Here is a 21,300-nt window from a genome sequence, read left to right as displayed (position 1 = left end):
GAGTGTCTGGCTGGTAAAATTCCACATGACTTTTTCCAAGCCAAGTGTTACAAGAATATACATCGGAACAGATAGGATTTGCCAAACAGAAATGTACTTTCTGACATTCAATGGCTCTGTAAGGTGGTTCTCTCTTAAATTACCATTTTACTGTTGAACCCACCAGATGGCTCATATCAGTCCAGAGGGTTAAATTCATTTAACCCCCTAATCCCAGTGGGCTGGGGGGTCATGCGGGAAATGTGTACCCCTGAGAGGGTTTTATTATAATTATTTTTTCACGCCTCATAACACTGGGCCCGCGATTGGCAGGGAAGGCTCAGAAAGGGCCGTGTCTCATATTATTTTTCATATTTTAACTCTTTCCATACCACACGGTACAGAATAAAGGGTGAAGTGGTCTCAGCCGCCTCTGTACCTCCCAAGGGCTATTTTTTATTATACCCTCTTTTCTATCCCACCGCAAATTGATCTTTTTTAGCGGAAGTACATGATCCATAGACCCATACGTTCTAATTTAGAGGATTTATTATGGTTACGCTAAAAGAAACACTCTCTTTTTCATGGTTTGTTAACATAACACATTTTTAAGTGTCCAGCAAAATATTTCATTGAAAAAGTACATGTGCCCACGATACGGTTGAAGAATAATTTCTTGTGTAAATTAAGTCTCTGGTTTTATTGTAAAATGTATAAATTATACAATAATTATTACAAAAAATATTTATAAAATATTCCCTACCTGCCCCACCATTTCTCTATGCCCCCCATACAATGAACACTTGCCATGCCAGAAGGCTGGACAGTGAAAATAAGCCTGCAGGAGCGGTGTAATAGTTAATGTATTATTTGGAAGAAGCAAAAAAGATAATAGATAATAATTTGAGCCAAGTTGGTTCAAAAAGAAGGCCGGGGATTTAATGGAAGCCAACTTGGCAGATGATAAGAACAAGGTAAGGGACCCAAATTTTTGAAAGTAACTTCTCCGCTCAAGTGGGAACTGAGGAACGAGAGATGTGTAGCGAGTGAAATTCAGACAGCTGCCACGGTAATTGGAGTGCACCTCCAGAGACTCGAAGCAATGAACATTCAGTCTTATCACATTCCCAAACTGCCATGTTTTGAAGTACAGTTCCTCTTACTCTGTTCCATCCTACATTTTTTAGCCCTTGCTTCCTAGTTGTCAGGCTTTTTTGTTGTTCAGCAGCTATACGCGCTTCTCTGTTTCCATTTCCTAATATATGAGGCACTCGAGGCCGTGCCGTCCATGCTGAGCAGAGCCGGTCTCTGGCAGTAGCTGCACCCAGCGGGTAAGCCACGCATTCTACTTCTCAACGGAACGGGGAATGGGAACAGAACCGAGCTTACAGATCCTGACATAAAGAAGGACATGACAAAGGAAAGCGTGGATTAAACATATTGAGGATTGCCTAAAACGAATTACATTTGGTTTAATATCTGCTCTGGTCTAATAGAGGTAATTTATCATCATAAGAGCCATGGTATGGTTTCAAAAACCGAACTGTAAAACTGGAAACAAAATCAATATCTTTCGGTCACCACTTTAATCTTAAAACCTCAATTTGTAGTTTTATATAAAACCAAGACATTGGAGCGTTCTTCTTGGATTAGCGGTATTCAAGAACAAGCACCCCAGTCCCATGAAACAGTCTTAAAAAACACACGTTTTCTTTTGCCACTGCTCTATCTAGTCAATTCTGTCTTTCATGGACTATAATGAGAGGGATATATAAGGGAAAATTGCTTATCTACAACTCAACATTCCAAGTTAGGATCTCATACAGCCAATAATAGCTAAACGGGGCAGATATTCCAGCTCCCGTTCCCTGCACACAGTGCGGCAGTGAAGATTCTGTAATCCTATCCCGTTGTGAATGGCCGTTCGCCCCTTCAGATTATGTTGAAAACTGTATCTTAATAGACAGATAGATGGACATAGAGATTTGCGCTAACAGACTCTTGTCACCTATTTCTCTCTCTCCTCGCTCGGCATGGGGCTCTCTCCACTCTTCAGCCTCTCCCCTGCTCCTGTTTGACTTGGCACCAGTAGGCAGAATAATTTGTTTCCATTGCAGTGAAGCCCTAATTACCTGGAATAAACTTTTTACACTAAGTGTGTTTGTTTAACAAACTGGCCCTTTCAGAGCCCGAGCGAGGGCTGATTGATGAGAGCTTGATCGGCTGTGGGTCCCCTGCCGCCTGCCGCGTCTTCTGGCATTAAAGGAGTAGTGTCTGTGGCTGAAAAGGCCTCTCTCTGTCCTACTGTAATCACATGTGACACCTCTAATGTTTGGCTGGGAGAATGCTGGGGCTTCAGCTCAGACTCTGCTCACAAATATTTATGCTTTTAATTTAGGCTTCTTTTTCTGGAGAGCTAATTTTATACAGAACGGTCCTAGCTCGGGGCGAAGACCGCACAGGACAAGGGCTGTTCTGACTCCCCCCATGGTCACTGCCATGTATACCTGCATCAGGGAAGATAAATAGCCAAAGCGTTGACATATTAAGCTCAGCAGTGCCAGGAAATTGTGGGGATTAAGTCTGTAAAATTTGGGGATTAGCAATATTGTGTCTCTGCATCACAATCAATACATACACAAAAAAACGAACCAAAAACGCTAAACCTTTCACACCTTTCAGTTCTATACAGAACGCTTGTTACATTATAAATACAGACTCGTGTTTCCAAGTTTTAGCTACTGGTATCCTTGTTTGAGATACTTATGCAGAGATAATAGTTCAGTATGTAATATTTTAAACATGGGAGGCATTACAGCTACCTACCTCCCATTACAGCCATCCAACTCCCATTACATCTATCCAACTCCCATTACAGCCATCCAACTCCCATTACAGCTATCCAACTCCCATTACAGCTATCCAACTCCCATTACAGCTACCTACATCCCATTACTTCTATCCAACTCCCATTAGAAACCAAGCTGGGTTTACAGAAAAAACACAATTTTGAGTATTTTTTATATGCTGGGACTTCAATAAAATATTAATAAAGAAGGCAGATGGAAGAGTCTTGTCTGAATGCAAGCCCTGCTCCAAATGTATGATCGCCAAGTGACGGGAACCAACATCCCTGCACCGAATAGGCTTTGGTCACTCATTCTGGTGCAAAGTTTTAGAAACGGTCTTATCATCACAGCAACCTAAGAAACATTCCATTGGTTGCTATAGTGATAGCGCCACCTTTCACACTTTGCACCACAAGTGCTTTTGATAAACCTTTCATGTTGATTTTGACGTGCGAGCGATGGAATTCTAGAATAATGAAAGTGTGACACTCGTTTGCTTTTTACATTCATTTACTCCTATCTCTGGGAGCAGAAAGAGCTTCAACGCAGGCTGACGCTGCAGAGCATCTACCCAAAATACCCCATTCTCAATAACACTAAACATCAGGAGTATTAATCGTGTACAGTATATGTAATTATAATATTATATGATGAGCCAACAAAAAAACACATTTGCAATAAAACATCTGTAGATCTTTACCACAATGTGGCATAATGTATAGACAGAAAGAAACCTGTACATTTATTAACCGTCTGCGGAAAGCTCCCGGTTCCTCGCACTCCTTTTTCCGAGTTCCCTCACAGTAAGCGAGCGAGACGGGGCTGTTCAGTTTCCCGAGCCGTTTAGAAGGACGCGTTTCAAATTAATTGGCATATAATTGGTTTACAAACCTTTCCAGGGTGGCTTCGAAACAACAGCCAGTTAGAGTGGAACAAAGAAAAAAACACACATCGGTTCAATTCATTATCGTCCAAACGCTAAGCGACATGCGATATTTGGAAAATGCCGCTTCGTTTAGAGCGCGCTGCGGTGGCCCGAGCTGGTAACGATAAACTCGCACGGGAAATTTAATCTATACCGCCAACTACTTATTGGGTTCAGGCTCTCTGTTTTCGTGCCTTCCAGCATTTAAATTCAAACTATGTTATTCTTCGAAGCCCTGTTAACCCCTGCAGTACTTGTTTACTGTGCTCTTCGCCAGCCCGCCGTCTCATCTGCCGTCATTTGGATATATTGAATGTTAAGCGGGTTATTATCGGTCAAGGCTTAGAACGCGTGGTGGGATAAGGTAACTTGACATAAGTCAGCTGATACTGTGAAATCCACCTGAGGCAAAGTCCCTGCCGATGAGAAATACTTTCAACCCCTAAATAACCGCTGCGCCCAAAATAACCACAATGCCTTCACCAGCCTTGCTGCAAATTCTCTTCACAGCCAGCGACATGACAGGTAATATCTGGCTGGTTAGACGGAAAGGTTTAATGACACCGCAGTCGGCACAATTAAGAGAGAAGACAGTAAGAATTATATGGTTCCTATGGAAACCAATGCAGCAAGGAACTGAAATGACAACCCGGTCTTGATGCACAAGAAACAGAGGGGAAAAAGACGAGGGCTGCTGGTGATGGAGTCCGTGGGGCTGCCGGTGATGGGGACAGTGGGGCTGCTGGTGATGGGGTCGGTGGGGCTGCTGGTGATGGGGTCGGTGGGGCTGCCGGTGATGGGGACGGCGGGGCTGCCGGTGATGGGGACGTTGGGGCTGCCGGTGATGGGGATGGTGGGGCTGCCGGTGATGGGGACGTTGGGGCTGCCGGTGATGGTGGCTCGTGTCACAAAACCGTGCGTCTGCGCTGATTCTGTAGTTATATGATGTTATATGATATAATATTCAAATACCAGAAACAGAATCTGTCTATTCTACTGAATTTAACACTTTAATACTGAAATGAGGCATTGGAGACACCATTACTGTTACTGAAATAACTTATCAATAATTGATCATTTTCAAATATAATTTTTCAGGGAATATTTTTCAGTAGTCATGTAACAACAAACAGGCACTGATATGTTATTGGCATAGAGAAGAAGAAAAACGCTTCATACAAGTTTGGAGGTTTTGTTTTCATGCGATTAAACCTTGAGAGGAAAGTATAAAATGACAGATCTCCTGGGGTTTATTGCGTTACATGCCAGAGAGTTCTATAATGTTCTCAGTGGAACAGACCCTTAAATAATTTACACACTTAGAACATTTGTGTTTTGTTCTTTACTTAACTTTAATTTTTTAAAAAACTATTCTGATTGTTCTTTATGGTAAAGAATCCCTGCAGTTTTCCCATTTAAAAGCTTTTAGCTCTAACAATTTCTCTGGGCTGCTGGGATTTATCACTTTGGGATCAGTACACAAAACCCAAAAATGTGGTTTTAAGTTCGCCGAAGTCTTAAAAATCTAAACTGCAGAGATCTTCAGCGCTAAAAGCCAATCCTCCGTTCAATGAGATCTTGGGTTTGAAATCGAGTTCATCAGGAGACTCAGGAGGCCACTACCAACTCGCATATCACACAACACCGTTCAAAAGTTTTTTTTTCATGGAAAACAAGTACATTTGTGGCTGTAACATAATTGCAAAAGGGTTTTCTAACCATCAATTAGCCTTTTAAACTTAAGCTTGGATCCGCGAACACAACGTGCCATTGGAACAAAAGAGTGATGGGAGTGATAAAGGGCCATTGGAACACAGGAGTGATGGGAGTGATAAAGGGCCATTGGAACACAGGAGTGATGGGAGTGATAAAGGTCCATTGGAACACAGGAGTGATGGGAGTGATAAAGGGCCATCGGAACACAGGAGTGATGGGAGTGATAAAGGGCCATTGGAACACAGGAGTGATGGGAGTGATAAAGGGCCATCGGAACACAGGAGTGATGGGAGTGATAAACGGCCATTGGAACACAGGAGTGATGGGAGTGATAAAGGGCCATCGGAACACAGGAGTGATGGGAGTGATAAACGGCCATTGGAACACAGGAGTGATGGGAGTGATAAAGGGTCATTGGAACACAGGAGTGATGGGAGTGATAAAGGGCCATTGGAACACAGGAGTGATGGGAGTGATAAAGGGCCATTGGAACACAGGAGTGATGGGAGTGATAAAGGGCCTCTGTACACCTATGAAGAGATTCCATTAAAAATCATGTTTCCAGCTACAGTAGTCATTTACATTAACCCCATCTGTGAATCCAAACTTTTGAACGATAGTGTACGTTGCTAAATGATGAAAAAAGCTAAGAATCGATCCAATTCCACAATCCGACACTCAGGCAAACTGCAGACTATACCTGAAACCGACCTGAGACAAAGAACTACGAGACCAAGGCTGACTCGATGGGCTGCATTGTTCTTATCTGCCGTTATTCTACGTTTGCCGTAACACTACAGACTTTTTATTATTATTATCGCGCTGTTTATTTGTTTCATTTATACTCCGCAATGCTACAAAGAGACAAAACATTAAATATTTCTTTCTGAGACCTATGTCTTGCTTGATTCGAGTTCGGTAATCGTCGCGTAGGAAATGTTTCTGTGCTGTATAGCAAGTGGAACAAGTGAAAAACACATGATCCTTTGCCGTTGAGGCTTTGGGCCTAGTTAAACATGAATACACGTCAAACCGAAACTGGACCTAGAAAAACCCGATACCTGTTGAAAAAAAGAATTACATGGGCATCTTTAAATGTGGTAAAATGCCTTTTCAAGGTGTCAGAATTCTGGCGTCAGAAATGCTTACAACCATGGAGAAATTTTTCCTGTGCCAGCACCTGAATCCTGACATTTATCGCTAGTCCGTGCCAAGGCCCTTTACAAAAAATGCCACTTTCAGAGTAATTAGCATATTATTTTTCCATCAACTCAGGCTAGAAATCCAGCCCTAAGGGTCAGGTCTCTCTCCTGTGTCCTTCAACAGGGAATAATGTCTGTTCTATACGGGGTGGCTGCGAATAGCAGCAGGAGTAGTGCCCTCTTTCTCGGCTGGGTGTATGAATAGAGGTCTCTATTCTTTTTTACGTTAATGATAAAGAACACTTATGAGAACATTCACGGGTACTCCAAGAAGCTGCCTTACCAAATAATTCCACAACAGCTAAGAATTCTGGGCAACCGAATGGTCATAGAAGGCAGTGTATCCAAAGGATTAGTCAAACGCTTCTGCATTAAAATTAGGGAAAGGGGGAATGCCATGTGACACAAACAAGGCTTGTTATATATTGAAGGGCTTTTGGGGAACCTAACACACGATTATATATATAATAAACAGTATATTTCTGAAAAATGTATTTAGCTCATTCAGGTTTGCCCCCCTCCACCCCTAAAAGGTTTACTATGAAAGCTGTTAGTCTGTTGAATGCTCCATTGTCCGCAGAGAAGAATAATAAATGGAACAGGTTAATACCGTAACACGGAACAATAATCCCAACAAGCTTCTGTTGATTCAAGAGCTATAATGCATTAGATCAATTATCTGTTTATGGGACGCTTCTCTGATAATCTCGGAACATAACATGTTAAAATACACCTGTTGCTTTATTTGTGACATTGGCTTTTTATTGTTTCGTGAGTTATATCGCATCATATTTTACAGAGCTATTTTACAATAGAAGAGCATCAATCGGGATTTAGTTATTTTGCTCTTCAAGCAACATGTTTGCTACTCATATGAACAGAAAAATACAGCAGAGCCATTGACTCTGTGCACTCCATGCCAATCCTTTAACTCTTTGCAGACCAAAGACTGATTTGGTCATTGGAATATTTTTTTGTTGGGTAGCAACAGTACAAGCAGGTAAAGAGACAGACGCCAAGATCGTCGGAGGAGGTGTGCCGGACATTGTGGCAGAGTGAGTTGCTCAATCTTGTGGTTAAGCCACTAACCACGGAAGAACAATGTGTCTGGTATTAAGTAGCATTGTATGTACACAATTCATTCACTGTGCCACACAATTCATTCATTCACTGTGCCGTCTCTCTGCAGGGGTTCAGATATTCTCCAGCAAAGCACGGCCTGCAGTTTACACTACTGTATATGGTACATCTTAATGTATTATTATTACTATTTGCCTGTGTATTTACACAGATTTACACATACCACAGTTAATTAATTGGAGACTTCCAGCTGACTACGGACTGCAATGTGCCTCAACTGACCTCACCTGTTTGTTGAACTATTTCGATCGTGTTCCACTTGTGTCTTAGTTTAGAATTTCTTCATCATTCTACATACAAATCACTTTATTATTAATTAGCTGGAAAGTGTTCACAAAGCATTATTCCAGTGGTTCAGCAGCACGGGATGAATGGAGTGACCATGCATCAGAACACAGGGATTAAAGTTCTACTAGAGGGATCGATGCAACCAGTTCTTTAATGCAAACAGAGAAAAAAGCAAATTGGCGCTTTAAAGTTTAATTAATACCCTATAGGGTCCTGGGCAGGGATTGAATTCAGGGCACCCTATCCCTATAAGACACACTGAATTCGATGTAGCATGAGTAGTGTTATATAGTTTTGTGAGCCCCCCCACATTGCCATAGGTCTACATCTGTAACCAAGGCAGCTTCCTGATAATCCTGCTATGCATTAATAAAATCAGTTTATTAAATCAGTCCTGCCAACAAAAACAGCGTTACCCTATTAAACTGCATACTGTGCGTCGTGTTAACAAGCGTTTCAAAAGCTTTGAAACTTTTTTTTTTTACTACAGAGGTGTGGATGGCCGTTATGTGCGCTCTAACGTTACCTATCGCAGGCAAGTTTTAATTTTTTATTGGAAATATCTTCAACCTCTTTTTATGAAAGTATGTGTTTGTTAGCGCACATTTTATTCAAAGTTAATGGAATGAGATATGACATAAACTCCACTTTATGGTCGCTCCTTGATGACACTGCGTCACTTTGCTATGATAATTATAACTTGTGCCCTCAGTTAACCAGAGAACATCTGCCTAAAAGTGTGGCTGTGAGTCTCTGTGTCTGTGAGCCTCTGTGGCTGTGAGTGTCTGTGTGGCTCTGAGTGTCTCTGTGGCTGTGAGTCTCTGTGGATGAGTGTCTCTGTGGCTGAGTGTCTCTGTGGCTGTGTGTCTCTGTGGCTGTGTGAATGTGAGTCTCTGTGGATGTGAGTCTCTGTGGCTTTGTGTCTCTGTGTCTGTGAGTCTCTGTGGCTGTGTGGCTGAGTGTCTCTGTGGGTGAGTGTCTCTGTGGGTGAGTGTCTCTGTGGCTGAGTGTCTCTGTGGCTGAGTGTCTCTGTGGCTGAGTGTCTCTGTGGCTGAGTGTCTCTGTGGGTGAGTGTCTCTGTGGCTGAGTGTCTCTGTGGCTGAGTGTGTGTGGCTGTGAGTCTCTGTGGGTGAGTGTCTCTGTGGCTGAGTGTCTCTGTGGCTGAGTGTGTGTGGCTGAGTGTCTCTGTGGCTGAGTGTGTGTGGCTGAGTGTCTCTGTGGCTGAGTGTGTGTGGCAAGACACCCTGGGTGCAGTCTAACAATGTGTTCAGCGAGCAGGAAAAGATCTGCAGGAATGTGCCATGGATACAACCAGGAGACGCTGCCTTGTTAAACACACACTGTTACCAGGGCACAAACTATAACCTAGGAAGACATATCAAACGCAACATAGGGTTATTAACACAGGTTTGTTTGTTTTTTTGGGATTTAGCAGAGCTGGAGCGCATAAATTAACCCTTAGTGGACCATGGCTATTCCATCTAGGATATCATTGGGACAAAATATGTTTATTAATGCCAAAATATGGTTCAAATTTACCAAATAAGTACGAAAATGACCTTTTCTTAGTATTTAAGTTCATTCAAATACATCTGCTTTACACCAAGGTGCATTATTTTATTTTTGAAGGTGTAAGAACAGATCATACTCTATTGTTCCATTCAGCAAACTCCACGAGGAAATGCAATCATACTAAAAGATACAACGCAGACACAGAGTGGAACACAAATTGTATTTACACCCTGAAATGTGAATGGCTACGCGCTAACGTCTTCAGACACTGCTAATTTACCATTTACACTGAAGAAAAATGAAATTTCATTTGAGAAAAAAAAACACAACTTCCTGAATAATCCCAGAACGCCAACACTCTATCTTGCTGTGTGAGTCCGAAAGGAATATAAATATTATTCCAGGCGATATAAGGGTAATGATGAATATCCTAATATACACAAACCCTCCTCACCCCCCTCTTCTTTTACTGCTTGTATTGATGGCAAGAATCCTTAAAATTGCTTTCCCCTGCTGCTAGGAGACCATGCTCTGCCTCGCAAGCGACAATTACTCAGCTCCTATCGGAGGCGTTTGGAAAGGAATGTGAGAGGAAACAGGGAGGGGGGTATGGACAATGATGGACGATATAAAGAGCCCTCTTTAACTCTGGTTCTATGAAAATAAACGCTCATTATGATCAAGAGAGGCATTCTGTAGCTTAGAATAAATTAGCGTAGAAGATTCAGGGTACAACTGATGTACCTTTGGATTTACTAAATGAACATGAGTAGATGAAGGAATATGAGTAGGACCGTGCAAGAGGATATTGGGATGTAAAAGTAACAGGAGTGATGGTTTGCAGGAGTGATGGGGGGCAGGATAGTAAGTGAATTAACATACAATAAAGGCTTAAGGAACAGACAACTATCCATTTTTAAAAGATAAACTCAAAGATTTAGTATAGTACAACTGATACAGTTGGAATTAAAGCTGAATTGTGATTGGTTTATTGGTGTTATCAGCCAATCAGAAGACTTCAAATCACGGTCACTGACCAGATGTGCACAAAAATGAATAAACTTATAGCAGATCCTTGTGTGCCATAAAATCGAGAAACACAACGGCGACTACGTATTGCGGAAGAGTAACCTATATTAGCACAGCCCCACGAGAGAACCGGCGTGAATCTTACCCAACATAGCCAAGAGACCATAGGGGGAAATGTGATACAGGACGGTGTCCCCATTGTGCACATCTCAGCAGTCCAGCACATAAAACCCCCATTTGTGCAGAAAAAATGTTTCTAAACCAACAGAATCCATGTGGTTTCAGGGGCACTGGATTCAGAAATACAGCACGTCGCGACAGCTTAGGAGATGCTGACTGTAAATTAGTTAAGAGTGCCGTAAAAAGTGGAGGTGACAGATCTGCCGATGTAGCAAATCTACTGATAAAAACTTCAAGATTTTTTGCCGCGCTTGCATAATGGTTACAAAAATAATCTGATCACCTGGTGATTACTTACAACGGTTCTTTGTTTATCTGTGGGTATTTGTGATGGAATTCAGGTGTGTATCCAATGCTCAGACACGCCGACCGTTTTGTAAAACTTTTATGTGCTGCGACTGACATGTTTAAAGCATCCAGTCATTAAATAAACCCAACAGTAAAATACAGTTTGAACATATACATGCACCGTACAAACAGACATTCTAGTAAGCAGAGCCGTAGCTAGCTCCTTTTGCGCCCGAGGTAAGAATGGAAAATTGTGCCCCCCAGCTATTTTTGTTACAGAGGCTATTTTATTTACACTGTCCTTGCACATTGCCTTTACACACACCTGCCCATAAACACACATACATATACACTGCCCTTACACACGACTGCCCATAAACACGCATATACACATACACTGCCCTTACACACGACTGCCCATAAACACACATATACACATACACTGCCCTTACACACGACTGCCCATAAACACACATATACACATACACTGCCCTTACAGACGACTGCCCATAAACACACATATACACATACACTGCCCTTCCACACTGCCTTTTCACACACCTGTCCATAAACACACATACATATACACTGCCCTTACACACCCCTGCCTTTACACACACATATGCACATACACACACCAGCTTACAAACATACAAATACCTACACTGCTCTTACACACACTTGCCCATACACACACACAAGCTTACAAACACACACATTTATACACATACACTGCCCTTACACCCCTTTTTTCCCATCTCTTACCTTTCTCATCTTTCATCCTCCACCTTCCATCGTCCATCCAATTTTGGGAGCGCAAGGTCTGTCACTCCACGCCTCTGCTTTAGTCCTCCCTCATCACTATGTGCCAGCTATTGATGCAGAGCGCGGGGGTATGACATCAAATCCCGGCGCTCTGCATCATTTGCCAGTGCATAGTGATTAGGGAGCACGGAGACCTTGCGCTCCCTAATGTTGGGCCAATTAGGGAGGTCTGCGATCTCCCCAACCAGTTCTGCAGCTGCTGATCGGGCGGCTGTGCATCCCCTCACAGCTGCACCCTTCCTACGGCCCTGCTAGTAAGTAATATATACTTTTACAGTTTTACATTTGGACGATAAACCCCCTAAGAAAACCTGGCCTTAACAGACATTATTAACAGCTCAGTATATGACCGTCTATATAGAATGTCTGTAAACATTCTGGAATTGTGTTTAAATGTTCTATTTAATATATGCCCTGCTAGCACAACAACCCCTCCTCAGGTATTTACATTTTATTTAATGTACGTACGGCCTGCAATTTTCCCGAGTAGGGATAACTTACCTCGGTGTTTGAAATTCTTTCCGGTCCACTGACCCAAGACTCTGTAAGACAAGAAAAATCCTTTAGAAATGGCTTATTTTGCCAACAAAGAAGAAACTACAGCAACAATGTATCACATTTCATCCTAAATGATTCACTTGATGTCTCCCAAATTTTTGCCACCAGTCATCAAGGAACATCACAGAGGACCAAGGGATAACAAGATCTACACATCTCTCCTAAGGGAAAATGCGTGTAAAGGACAAATGTACCTTTTAAAACTCAACCTCATACTTAATGTTTTAAGTCCACTGACCTCATGTGAGGAGAAAAGCTTGAACACCTATGACCTATACTTGATTACTATGTTGAATGACTGTATTCAGGAAGTTTGAACCAATGACTCCTGATGAGCTGGGCAGGAGAAAATTGCTCTTTCTGTGCGGCTATGGCGTTTAATTATGAACAGCTCGCTCTGTAAAAGGTCTACGTAGTCCTTCTAACTCACTGAACGGCCACCTCTGTAGTACGGTGGAAGCCACAAAGAAATAATTCCCTACGGAATTACACTGTATGTTAATTAACTATTTTAACAAGATATGCTGAACATATGAGCCGGAATATCAGACATGGGGTGGGCGCAGCTGTGCTGATTTACATGTGAGTTAAGAAACCTTGTTAGGAAGCCTTCGTTTCAGCAAGACATTTACATGAAACCCCAAAACCACATACAAGCAAAGAAAGAAAAATATCAAGTGGCGCAAATAACAAAATTGTGTGTGCGTGTGTATATATATATATGTGTGTGTGTGACTATATATATATATGTGTGTCACTGGATGTGTCACTGGATGAATCTATGCTGGGATTGCAGTAATTTGTTGCTCACCAAACGGGAGAGCACATTGCATCTATAAAATGCATTCCAGGCGAGTTCTGACTTTATAGACAAGGTTCCAATAAAACTCATCTTCAAAGTATTACTTGGAAGACCAACTGCAAACCTAAAAAAGTGTTCATCAAAGCAATGTCCATATACCATACAAAAAATAATTGTCATCATAACTGGGCTTGTTGTTACAAATGTATCAGCGTGTCTTCTGGATCTCCAGCACTACTGTGGTTACAGCGCGAAACCACTATTATACTGAAAGGTCCGCATCCTGAAACGTTGCCTAATAAATAATGCCATGGATGAAAATTATTTTTAGATGCATATAAGAGGAGAATGTTACTGCGAGGTTGATTATCAAGCGTTGTAAGTAGGGACAACCGGAACAGATGTTTTTGCATATTGCAGATAGACAGCAGCATATTGGAGCTGCTCGGTGAAGAAAAAGACGAGGATACTGATCTGTCTTCGATAACTTTACATAAAACTCCTACATATTTCTCTGCTTGCAGGGGACCGTGCATTTCGCATCTTCATGAGGACACTCTAACCTCTATAAACACTGTATAGAGGCCTGAAAAAAGAGTCCTCATCCAGACTCTTGCTTGCTGACTTGAACAATCGTTCCTGGGAGGGCTCCTTAGCAGCTACTATTTTTATGTTTTGGTTTCTTTTTTTAAATGAACAGCATATCCTGCTCACTGAAAACGGATGGAAGACATCTTTATTTATATTTAAGAAAGTCTCTTATTACAAACATTCTTAGCAATCAAAAAGGTGTTTTTGGTGCAAAGGATGAAAAGGTGGACTTATCACCATGGCAACCAATGAACTCTTCCTACTACCTGGATCATCCCATCGCTTGCTACGGTGATAAGACCACTTTCCAAATGTTGCACCAAACCACTTTTTCTATATAACCATTGATGCGCTTTACATCGTCCTTAAATACTTGGATCGTTCAAAAGTTTTCTAAAAGCATACACTGCCTGCTGAAAAATGGAAACCAAGAAAAAAAAACACAATAAAAAGACATTCTGCTCTGAATCATTGAATGGGATTTCTATTTCTGTCTGACTGTGAATTTAATGACTTGCATTAGAAATGCAAGCTGGAGTCTTTAGTCGAAGATGATGCCTTTTATTGGGCCAGCACAGAAAGAAAATCATCTCCGAAGTCCCACAAGTTTATGTGATTTGTTTTATTTTTCTATGTTGGCATAACCTGCATTTTCTCATGGACCAAAACAACCATATCCACCTTCCTTATTCTATATACAAGTTAGTGAGAGTTGGATTGGTGTGCATACTAAGGCATACGGCACAGTCTAAAATCCATACTAACAAAAAAAACCAGTATAAAACACTAAAACCATAACTATGGCACGCAGGCAAGTAGCCAGCATTAAACACTCAACCTCACATGCATGTTTAGTGAAGGAAACTCTGAATTTCCTGAATGCGAGTCTTAATTTACTTAGTTCTTAACCACTACTTGTCTAAGCAATAAAGGTGTCCAGATCCCCTTGATACAAATTGAAGTACAGCATTTCCACTACACATAAGATTAAACAACTATTTTACATAAATATGAGCCATAATTTAAATGTGTACATTTAATGATTTAATGTAAAAATTTCCCCTGCACATTTAATTCATTCACATCAAAGTTCATACTTTAATATGCATTCGTCATTGGTGAGGTTGCGCAGGATTCTAGACATCTGTCCTTTTAATTGATCTTAGAGATCGTCGCCAGCAACCTGCTACTTGTCTACCAAGGTAAAGTACAAGGGGTTTCTATTACCAATTATCGTAATTCCCTCGTTAGGGTTTCACGCCAGAATGCGGTCAATCTCCACTGGGAGACCATCCTGTTTTTAACATTGATACATTGTCGCAAGCTATTCAATTAAAAGGTTTTTAAGTGGTTAGTCATGTGGCCCTTGTAATGCTGGTATCTGCTTTTCATTTACATAAAACTCATGTTGTTTGGTCACTTTGTGTGTAAGGTCAGATGTCAGTCTAAGTAACCTGCAGCGCTATTGTTAATAGAGGTCTCCTGGGGAAGGTAACTGCCCTTAAGGTATTCCAATTCTTCGGCCTTTATTATACACCTGCGGAGCAACAGGAAATCCAGCCGATTACTAGCCGGGCACAAACAAAAGAGGACTAATTGGACATTAGTTAGCACTTGGCCATCAATGGCTTTTTCCCACCTCAGGCCAGGGAAGGAAAGTAATCACTGGGTAAATGACAAAGCGTTTGCTATCAGGGCTTCTAGGCAAGCAGTAATGGGGACAGGGCTGTAACCTCTGACCTTGTTCCAGTCTGTGATTTCTGCAGCATTGCTATCTGCCCTGTCTCTAAAAGTAACACAATGTTGCAGATTGGGAAATAATCTTAACTGTTTCATTGGTCTCTAGCTTATTAAAATAGGCCTCTGATAAAAAAAAAAAACACAACAAAACAAAATCGTTTTGCGGACTGGAGGTTTTTCAGCGGTGACTTTGATGTGTTGTTTTGCAAGCTCACTAATGTTTCAATTACCTCCCGACAGCAGAGTTAATTACGATATTTAACACCTGCCCCTCTGCAACTTTTAGCTTGTTTACTCAATAAACTGAAATGTGTCTACTTCCTGAAATACCTATGCCGTAGAAATCAATCTTAAATAAAGAGTTGTGTATTTGACTTGAGATTGCGCTTTGACGGTTAGATGTAGAATAAGAAGTTATAGACATTGTAATTAATGTATATTTACAATGTTATAAAGCAGATCACAGCAGGCAGACATAACTGTCCCTGACACCCCCGACTATAGAAGGGCGCACGTTAAAGTACTCTGTGAGCAACCCCAACCCTCATTCTTCAAAAATTAAAAAACAAATACAATAACCCGAGGTCAAAACTGCAGCTGCCCTCCCACGCCATGGTCCGATGATTCTTCGTATCGAACAGTGGCAGAAAGTTTCTTCCACTGAATCACTGTGGGCGCTTTCTCGCGCATGTGCATTGAGGTAGGAATAGACCCTTGCCTCTAGCATTCACTTAGCAGTACTGGAGGTGACTGGGGATAAGTATATCACGCTGAACACATCTCCTCATGTCAACTTAGTCCTTTCTTTAAGCATTAGAAATGGGCGAAACCGAATAGGTTTCCACGTCACAGAGAACGCAGTGATTTGCAGGATACTCCTCTTGGAGGGCGATCACATCAGCCATGTTTCCAGGTCATATCATTTTTACATATTGCAGACCAGCCGATGTGAAGTGCAGCCCTAGAGTGTTTAAGATATTTAAGTATAACTAAGCGATTGATTCCCATCCACGAGTTTATACATCCCACGTACTGAAGACATCAGCTGTCAGCAATATGTGAACGCTATGTCTGTCCCTCCCCTGTCACTTTGCCTCATCTTCACTACATAACGTCTTATAACGTATAGATTTTTATGCCCGTACAGATTTTTACACAGAAGACTCTAAGGAAACTCGAAAGAAAGACAGCAACGTACCTGTAGTGAAATAACTGGTGACCGCACGGTGACATTTATTGAGGCTATATAGGAATATTCTGGGAGGTTTAAACCACAAACATTTGCTTTCAGGTTAAAACATACTCGCAAAGAGGATTAAGACAAAGCTGCTTGATACTGAAGTGGCTGTGAAACACCTCATTGTTCTGCTTTTTACCGCTGCAAGAAGCCTTCCGTTTCAAAGAAGGCAAGTACAGAGAGGCAGAGAACACAGAAGGAAATCTGAATTATGATTGGTTGTCAGGTGATGTCAACCAATCAGAATACCGAAGAATGGCCATTACTAACAGTAGCCCCAAACCTGCTGCAGAAAGGAACAATAGCATAAAAATAGTTGGTCTTTTTGTTATACTTATTTCTCCCCATTTTCCACAAATCTTTACAATAATTATTTCCAAGATTTAGGTATGAGTGGCATATTCAGGACAAGCTCCGCAGATCTCTTTTTGCATGGGTCTTCATGTTCACTACAAGATAAATTTGATATATACAGCTGATCCCCGGGGACTGTCAGGGCATGTCCCCGAGTCTCAGAGTTCTCAGGTCTATCTCTGAACTGACAGATTCTCAGGGCCGTACAGTCTGGAGCTGACACCATGTCCAACTATGATATCTGAGCATTTCAACAGTATAGCACACCTCAAATCCCTGCTTAAACATAGGTGAGTTCATTCAGAATATCTTGAATCCTTCCTGACAAGTCTTGGTTTGCATAGGGACCCTTTGGTTTTCACCACTGGCAGGCCCTGGATAGTCTGTATTTTTTGTTGTTTTGTCCTCGTTTGGCAGCACCCATAACTATCTACCAGCAAAGTACTGCGTGGAGCTGCATTGGGTTCTGAGAGCTATAGCGGTCTTACCGACAATGTTTAGGCTAAGAAAAGATGTAATAGGAGAGATGAAGGTATGGGTGGATTTGGTGGCAAGTTACTGGTGTTAGTACCTGTTTGATAAAGACTTTCACTGCAGACAGACAGGGAGAGTAAAAAGGAATTTTATATGATATATATAAAGGACAAAGGATATGGGACATCTCCCAAGTTGCCCCCCCATGAAGGGTTGGAACCCCCAAAGCAAATGATAATGCAAACCTTAAAAGCAGCATGAGAGCTGACCAACTGTAGTATTCCTCTTCTTAACTTTTGCTCCTTCCTCTGACGGTGCGGCACCCAAAACCTGGTCAATACCTTCTCTGCCTCGGCTGACACCCCGCTATCGCTCGCTGCCTCGCCCCGGGCTCCCCTGCCAAAGAGGGCAGACCAGAGGAATGTGGGATCCTGTAGGCAGCTCCTATGGACCAGCCAGTGAGAGTCAGAGAGTGCTGGGTGCATGCTTTGCCTTATACCAACTGTTGTATTTTTACAATGTGGTTGCCTGGCAATAGACTAAAGACCTACTCTGCAACGGAGAGTGAAAGGGACGGGAACATGAATGCTAATCAATGGGGAGAGGAGTTTACTTTATTTGCTCCCATTCACCTCCCCCTCTTTTTTGCCCAAACACAATCTCCCCGTCCCGCAGCTTGCAGCCCTACCCAACCATAGCGAGGGGAGTCAGCGGAGCATTGCGATCTCACGCTAGGCGTGCTTTGCCCCGACTACCTTGGCTTGCAGAGAAAAAGAAAAGGTTACCGTGGCCCGTCATTTCTCTATTAGTCTGGACAGTGCAGATAACACAAGAAACCTGTTTGCTAATTTGCTGTCAGACAGACAACAACGATCATGCCCTGGGGTAACAAATCATGTCAGGAGGTCAATGCTTAATGATGGCTGTGCAGTTACGGGCTATTTCTGCTAACCTGAGGCCATCTTTTTTTTTCTTTTCTAGCAATGAGAGGGAAAAGAATTCACACTTTTTAAAGGTTAAGGACAGAAATATTTAAGCTATGTATGTCTTATATGTGTGTTTTGCGTTGTTAATGTTAAAGTTTAACTCGCCAGTACCAAATCTCATTGAAATCAAAGAATTTTGGGAACACGGTAATACAAAAAGGGCTTGGGGATATATCCCGACCCCAACATTTACTAAATCCACCAACTTAGCCTAAATGCCAGGAACTCTATTAGTAACCCACCTTTCCAATTTCAGCCCAAGAAAATGCAAGAAGGGGTAGGATATAAAAAAAAAGCCCTCAACCCTTAAACATATAAATGTACCAGATAATCCTCACCTTCTCTGCAACAAGCACAGCTTTAAATTGTATGTCAATTGTCTGTGTAGGTATAATACGTACGTCCGTCACCCCTGTGTCTGGACCTTCTGATCGGCTGGCTTCAGATATCATCACACATGAAGATATTCCAGCGATCAATTCAAACTCTGGCGAGTCGGTCCATTGTAATGTTTCTCTCGACAGAACATAAAGCTTTTGGTATGACTTCATTAGGATGTTGACAGATAAGTTCATAAAGGCAAGATGTGAGAATGTTGATTTCCTAGGAGAATGGAGGAAACCATCATACTGTTTAACTTTCTGCCGCCGATTACTGTGATACGAGCTGGAAACGATGAGCTGAAAACCTGCAATTTACAGAATTCCACCTTCTCTGTCTTCTCAACTCACCTGCCAATTTGGATCCATTTGTGTTAAAACATTTTTTCCTTTATCTCCCACAGTAAAGGATTATGTGTAAAAGCAGCATTTTATTACCTACACTGTGCCAGTAATCACGGTATTTGACACAAGGACTACTAACCTAAATAATCTGCCCATTTTCTTTTATTTTAACGCCTGTTGGGGGTTAAATATTATTCTAAGAAAGTCTTGTTTGGAACATATGGATGAGCTCCACAAGCGATAAGCAGGGTAATGCTCTGCAGAAATCCAGTGGACTCATGAAACACGCTCTGCTGTCGGAAGTAAAGCCCGTCTGACATCAGAAGACTCCGCGCAGCTGCAGGTGTTTTTTTTTGAAGAGTTCTTTTCTAGAGCGGCACATCTCGAATGCCTCGACAACAATATATAGAAGTGCTGCAGTGTCCCCTGATGGAGGCAGGGAGGTTACATTAATACCCGGGTTTGCATCAGCGGTGAGTCAGCTTTCACCCACACCGGCTGCTATTCTCAGAATCCCTTCAACTCCCACAGAATCTGACTCCGCTCGCGATGCGCTTCATGGGGGCTGGCTGGGCTGACCTCTAAACCTTAAAGAAGACCTATTATCCACATGAGTGGGTGACACGAATGGCTTCATGCGCAGAATAGCCGCGTTACAAGCCAATTTTTCGATTTTTGCTGGGAATCAGATGAGCCCCCCCCATCATAACAGGGCTTTAAGTGCGTGACAAGTGATGCTGTATGAAAAGTTGTCTATCCAGTCCTCCCTTTGGTTGCTTTGGTGTTGAAACCGCTTTTAAAACTTTGCAGCAGATTATAAATAACTCCACATTCTGATCCGTATACTATTACAAGCTCAGTACGTAGATAAAATATTATGCTCTTTAGCAATGCGTGACAGGCACACGTTACAAGCTGTAGTTCAATATAATAAAGAGGATTTGGATCGCCGGAGAGAATAAATATCAGCCTAGGTAGTGCACTTAATACGCCGATTTTATTTACCTCACTCGGCCCACCTCAGTGAGGACTCGATAACCGGTAGCTGAATGCCGGACGCGGAGCTCAGTCATTGGCGAGTGTATAACGGTTATAAATGCACTAACTTGTCTGATATTCATTCTCTCTGGCGTTGCGGAGCCAAATCCTCTTTGTGGAAGCACCTAGCGGTTACACGACGCGGGAGTGTATGATAACATACGTTGTGGATTGAGGTGGAACGTTTCTCGTTATAAGGTGTGGTTCACTGGTAATGTCTCTTGCTAGCTCTAATTTATTGGTATACTGATGGCTATGGGGGGTCTTATTTGTGGAATAAAAAATATGAATATAACTTATTGACCTGATCCTTAAACCTGCTCAGACAAATCTATCTGTACAGCTATGTTTATTTACTCGCAACTCTTCATACGCTATAACTCGGCAGGATAGCAACAGAAGCACAGCAGGCGAGCTAATATCATATTGATCTGGCTATGAAACCAACACCATGGATGCTGACTCTGTACTTGGGACGTACACTCAGACCTTGAAGACGTGAGTAAGAAGTCTGAGGTTTCACTCTCTCCGTAAAGCACAAACACAGCAACAGAGAAATTAAACACCCGATCCTCAGCACAAGCTAAAGCCACAGCACACAGATAAATCACCCCGGAGTTACCAGTGGATACATTAGGGTGACTACTGAATTCCTTTCCATGTGTGCAATCAAAGCCATTTGAACAGCCAGATACCCCCTTTAACTGTTCTTAGGGCTTCTCGAAAATGTCTCCACCCTTAAACATCTGGAGAAGACGCAGAATAAGCTGTCATCACACCCAACAGCGATGAAGTTATGTTTGTCAAAGTATTAAAAACATTTATGGTTTGTTGCTTTTGTTTGCTGACAAAATAATTATCT

At 42.0% G+C, this 21,300-nt stretch overlaps 1 protein-coding gene across 1 annotated transcript in view; it reads right to left on the bottom strand.

The window, feature by feature from the left end:
* Nucleotides 1-21,300, bottom strand: part of LOC128502385 (ankyrin repeat and fibronectin type-III domain-containing protein 1-like) — an 85,094-nt gene that overhangs the window by 44,143 nt on the left and 19,651 nt on the right. Inside the window, exon 4 of the mRNA XM_053472177.1 lies at nucleotides 12,435-12,475. Within this exon, the coding sequence (XP_053328152.1) occupies nucleotides 12,435-12,475 (41 nt within the window). The remainder of the gene's footprint in view (nucleotides 1-12,434; nucleotides 12,476-21,300) is intronic.

This window comes from Spea bombifrons, chromosome 7 (assembly GCF_027358695.1).
Source record: "Spea bombifrons isolate aSpeBom1 chromosome 7, aSpeBom1.2.pri, whole genome shotgun sequence".
NCBI classification, from domain to species: Eukaryota; Metazoa; Chordata; class Amphibia; order Anura; family Pelobatidae; genus Spea; species Spea bombifrons.
This window is presented reverse-complemented; position numbering and strand designations above follow the sequence as displayed.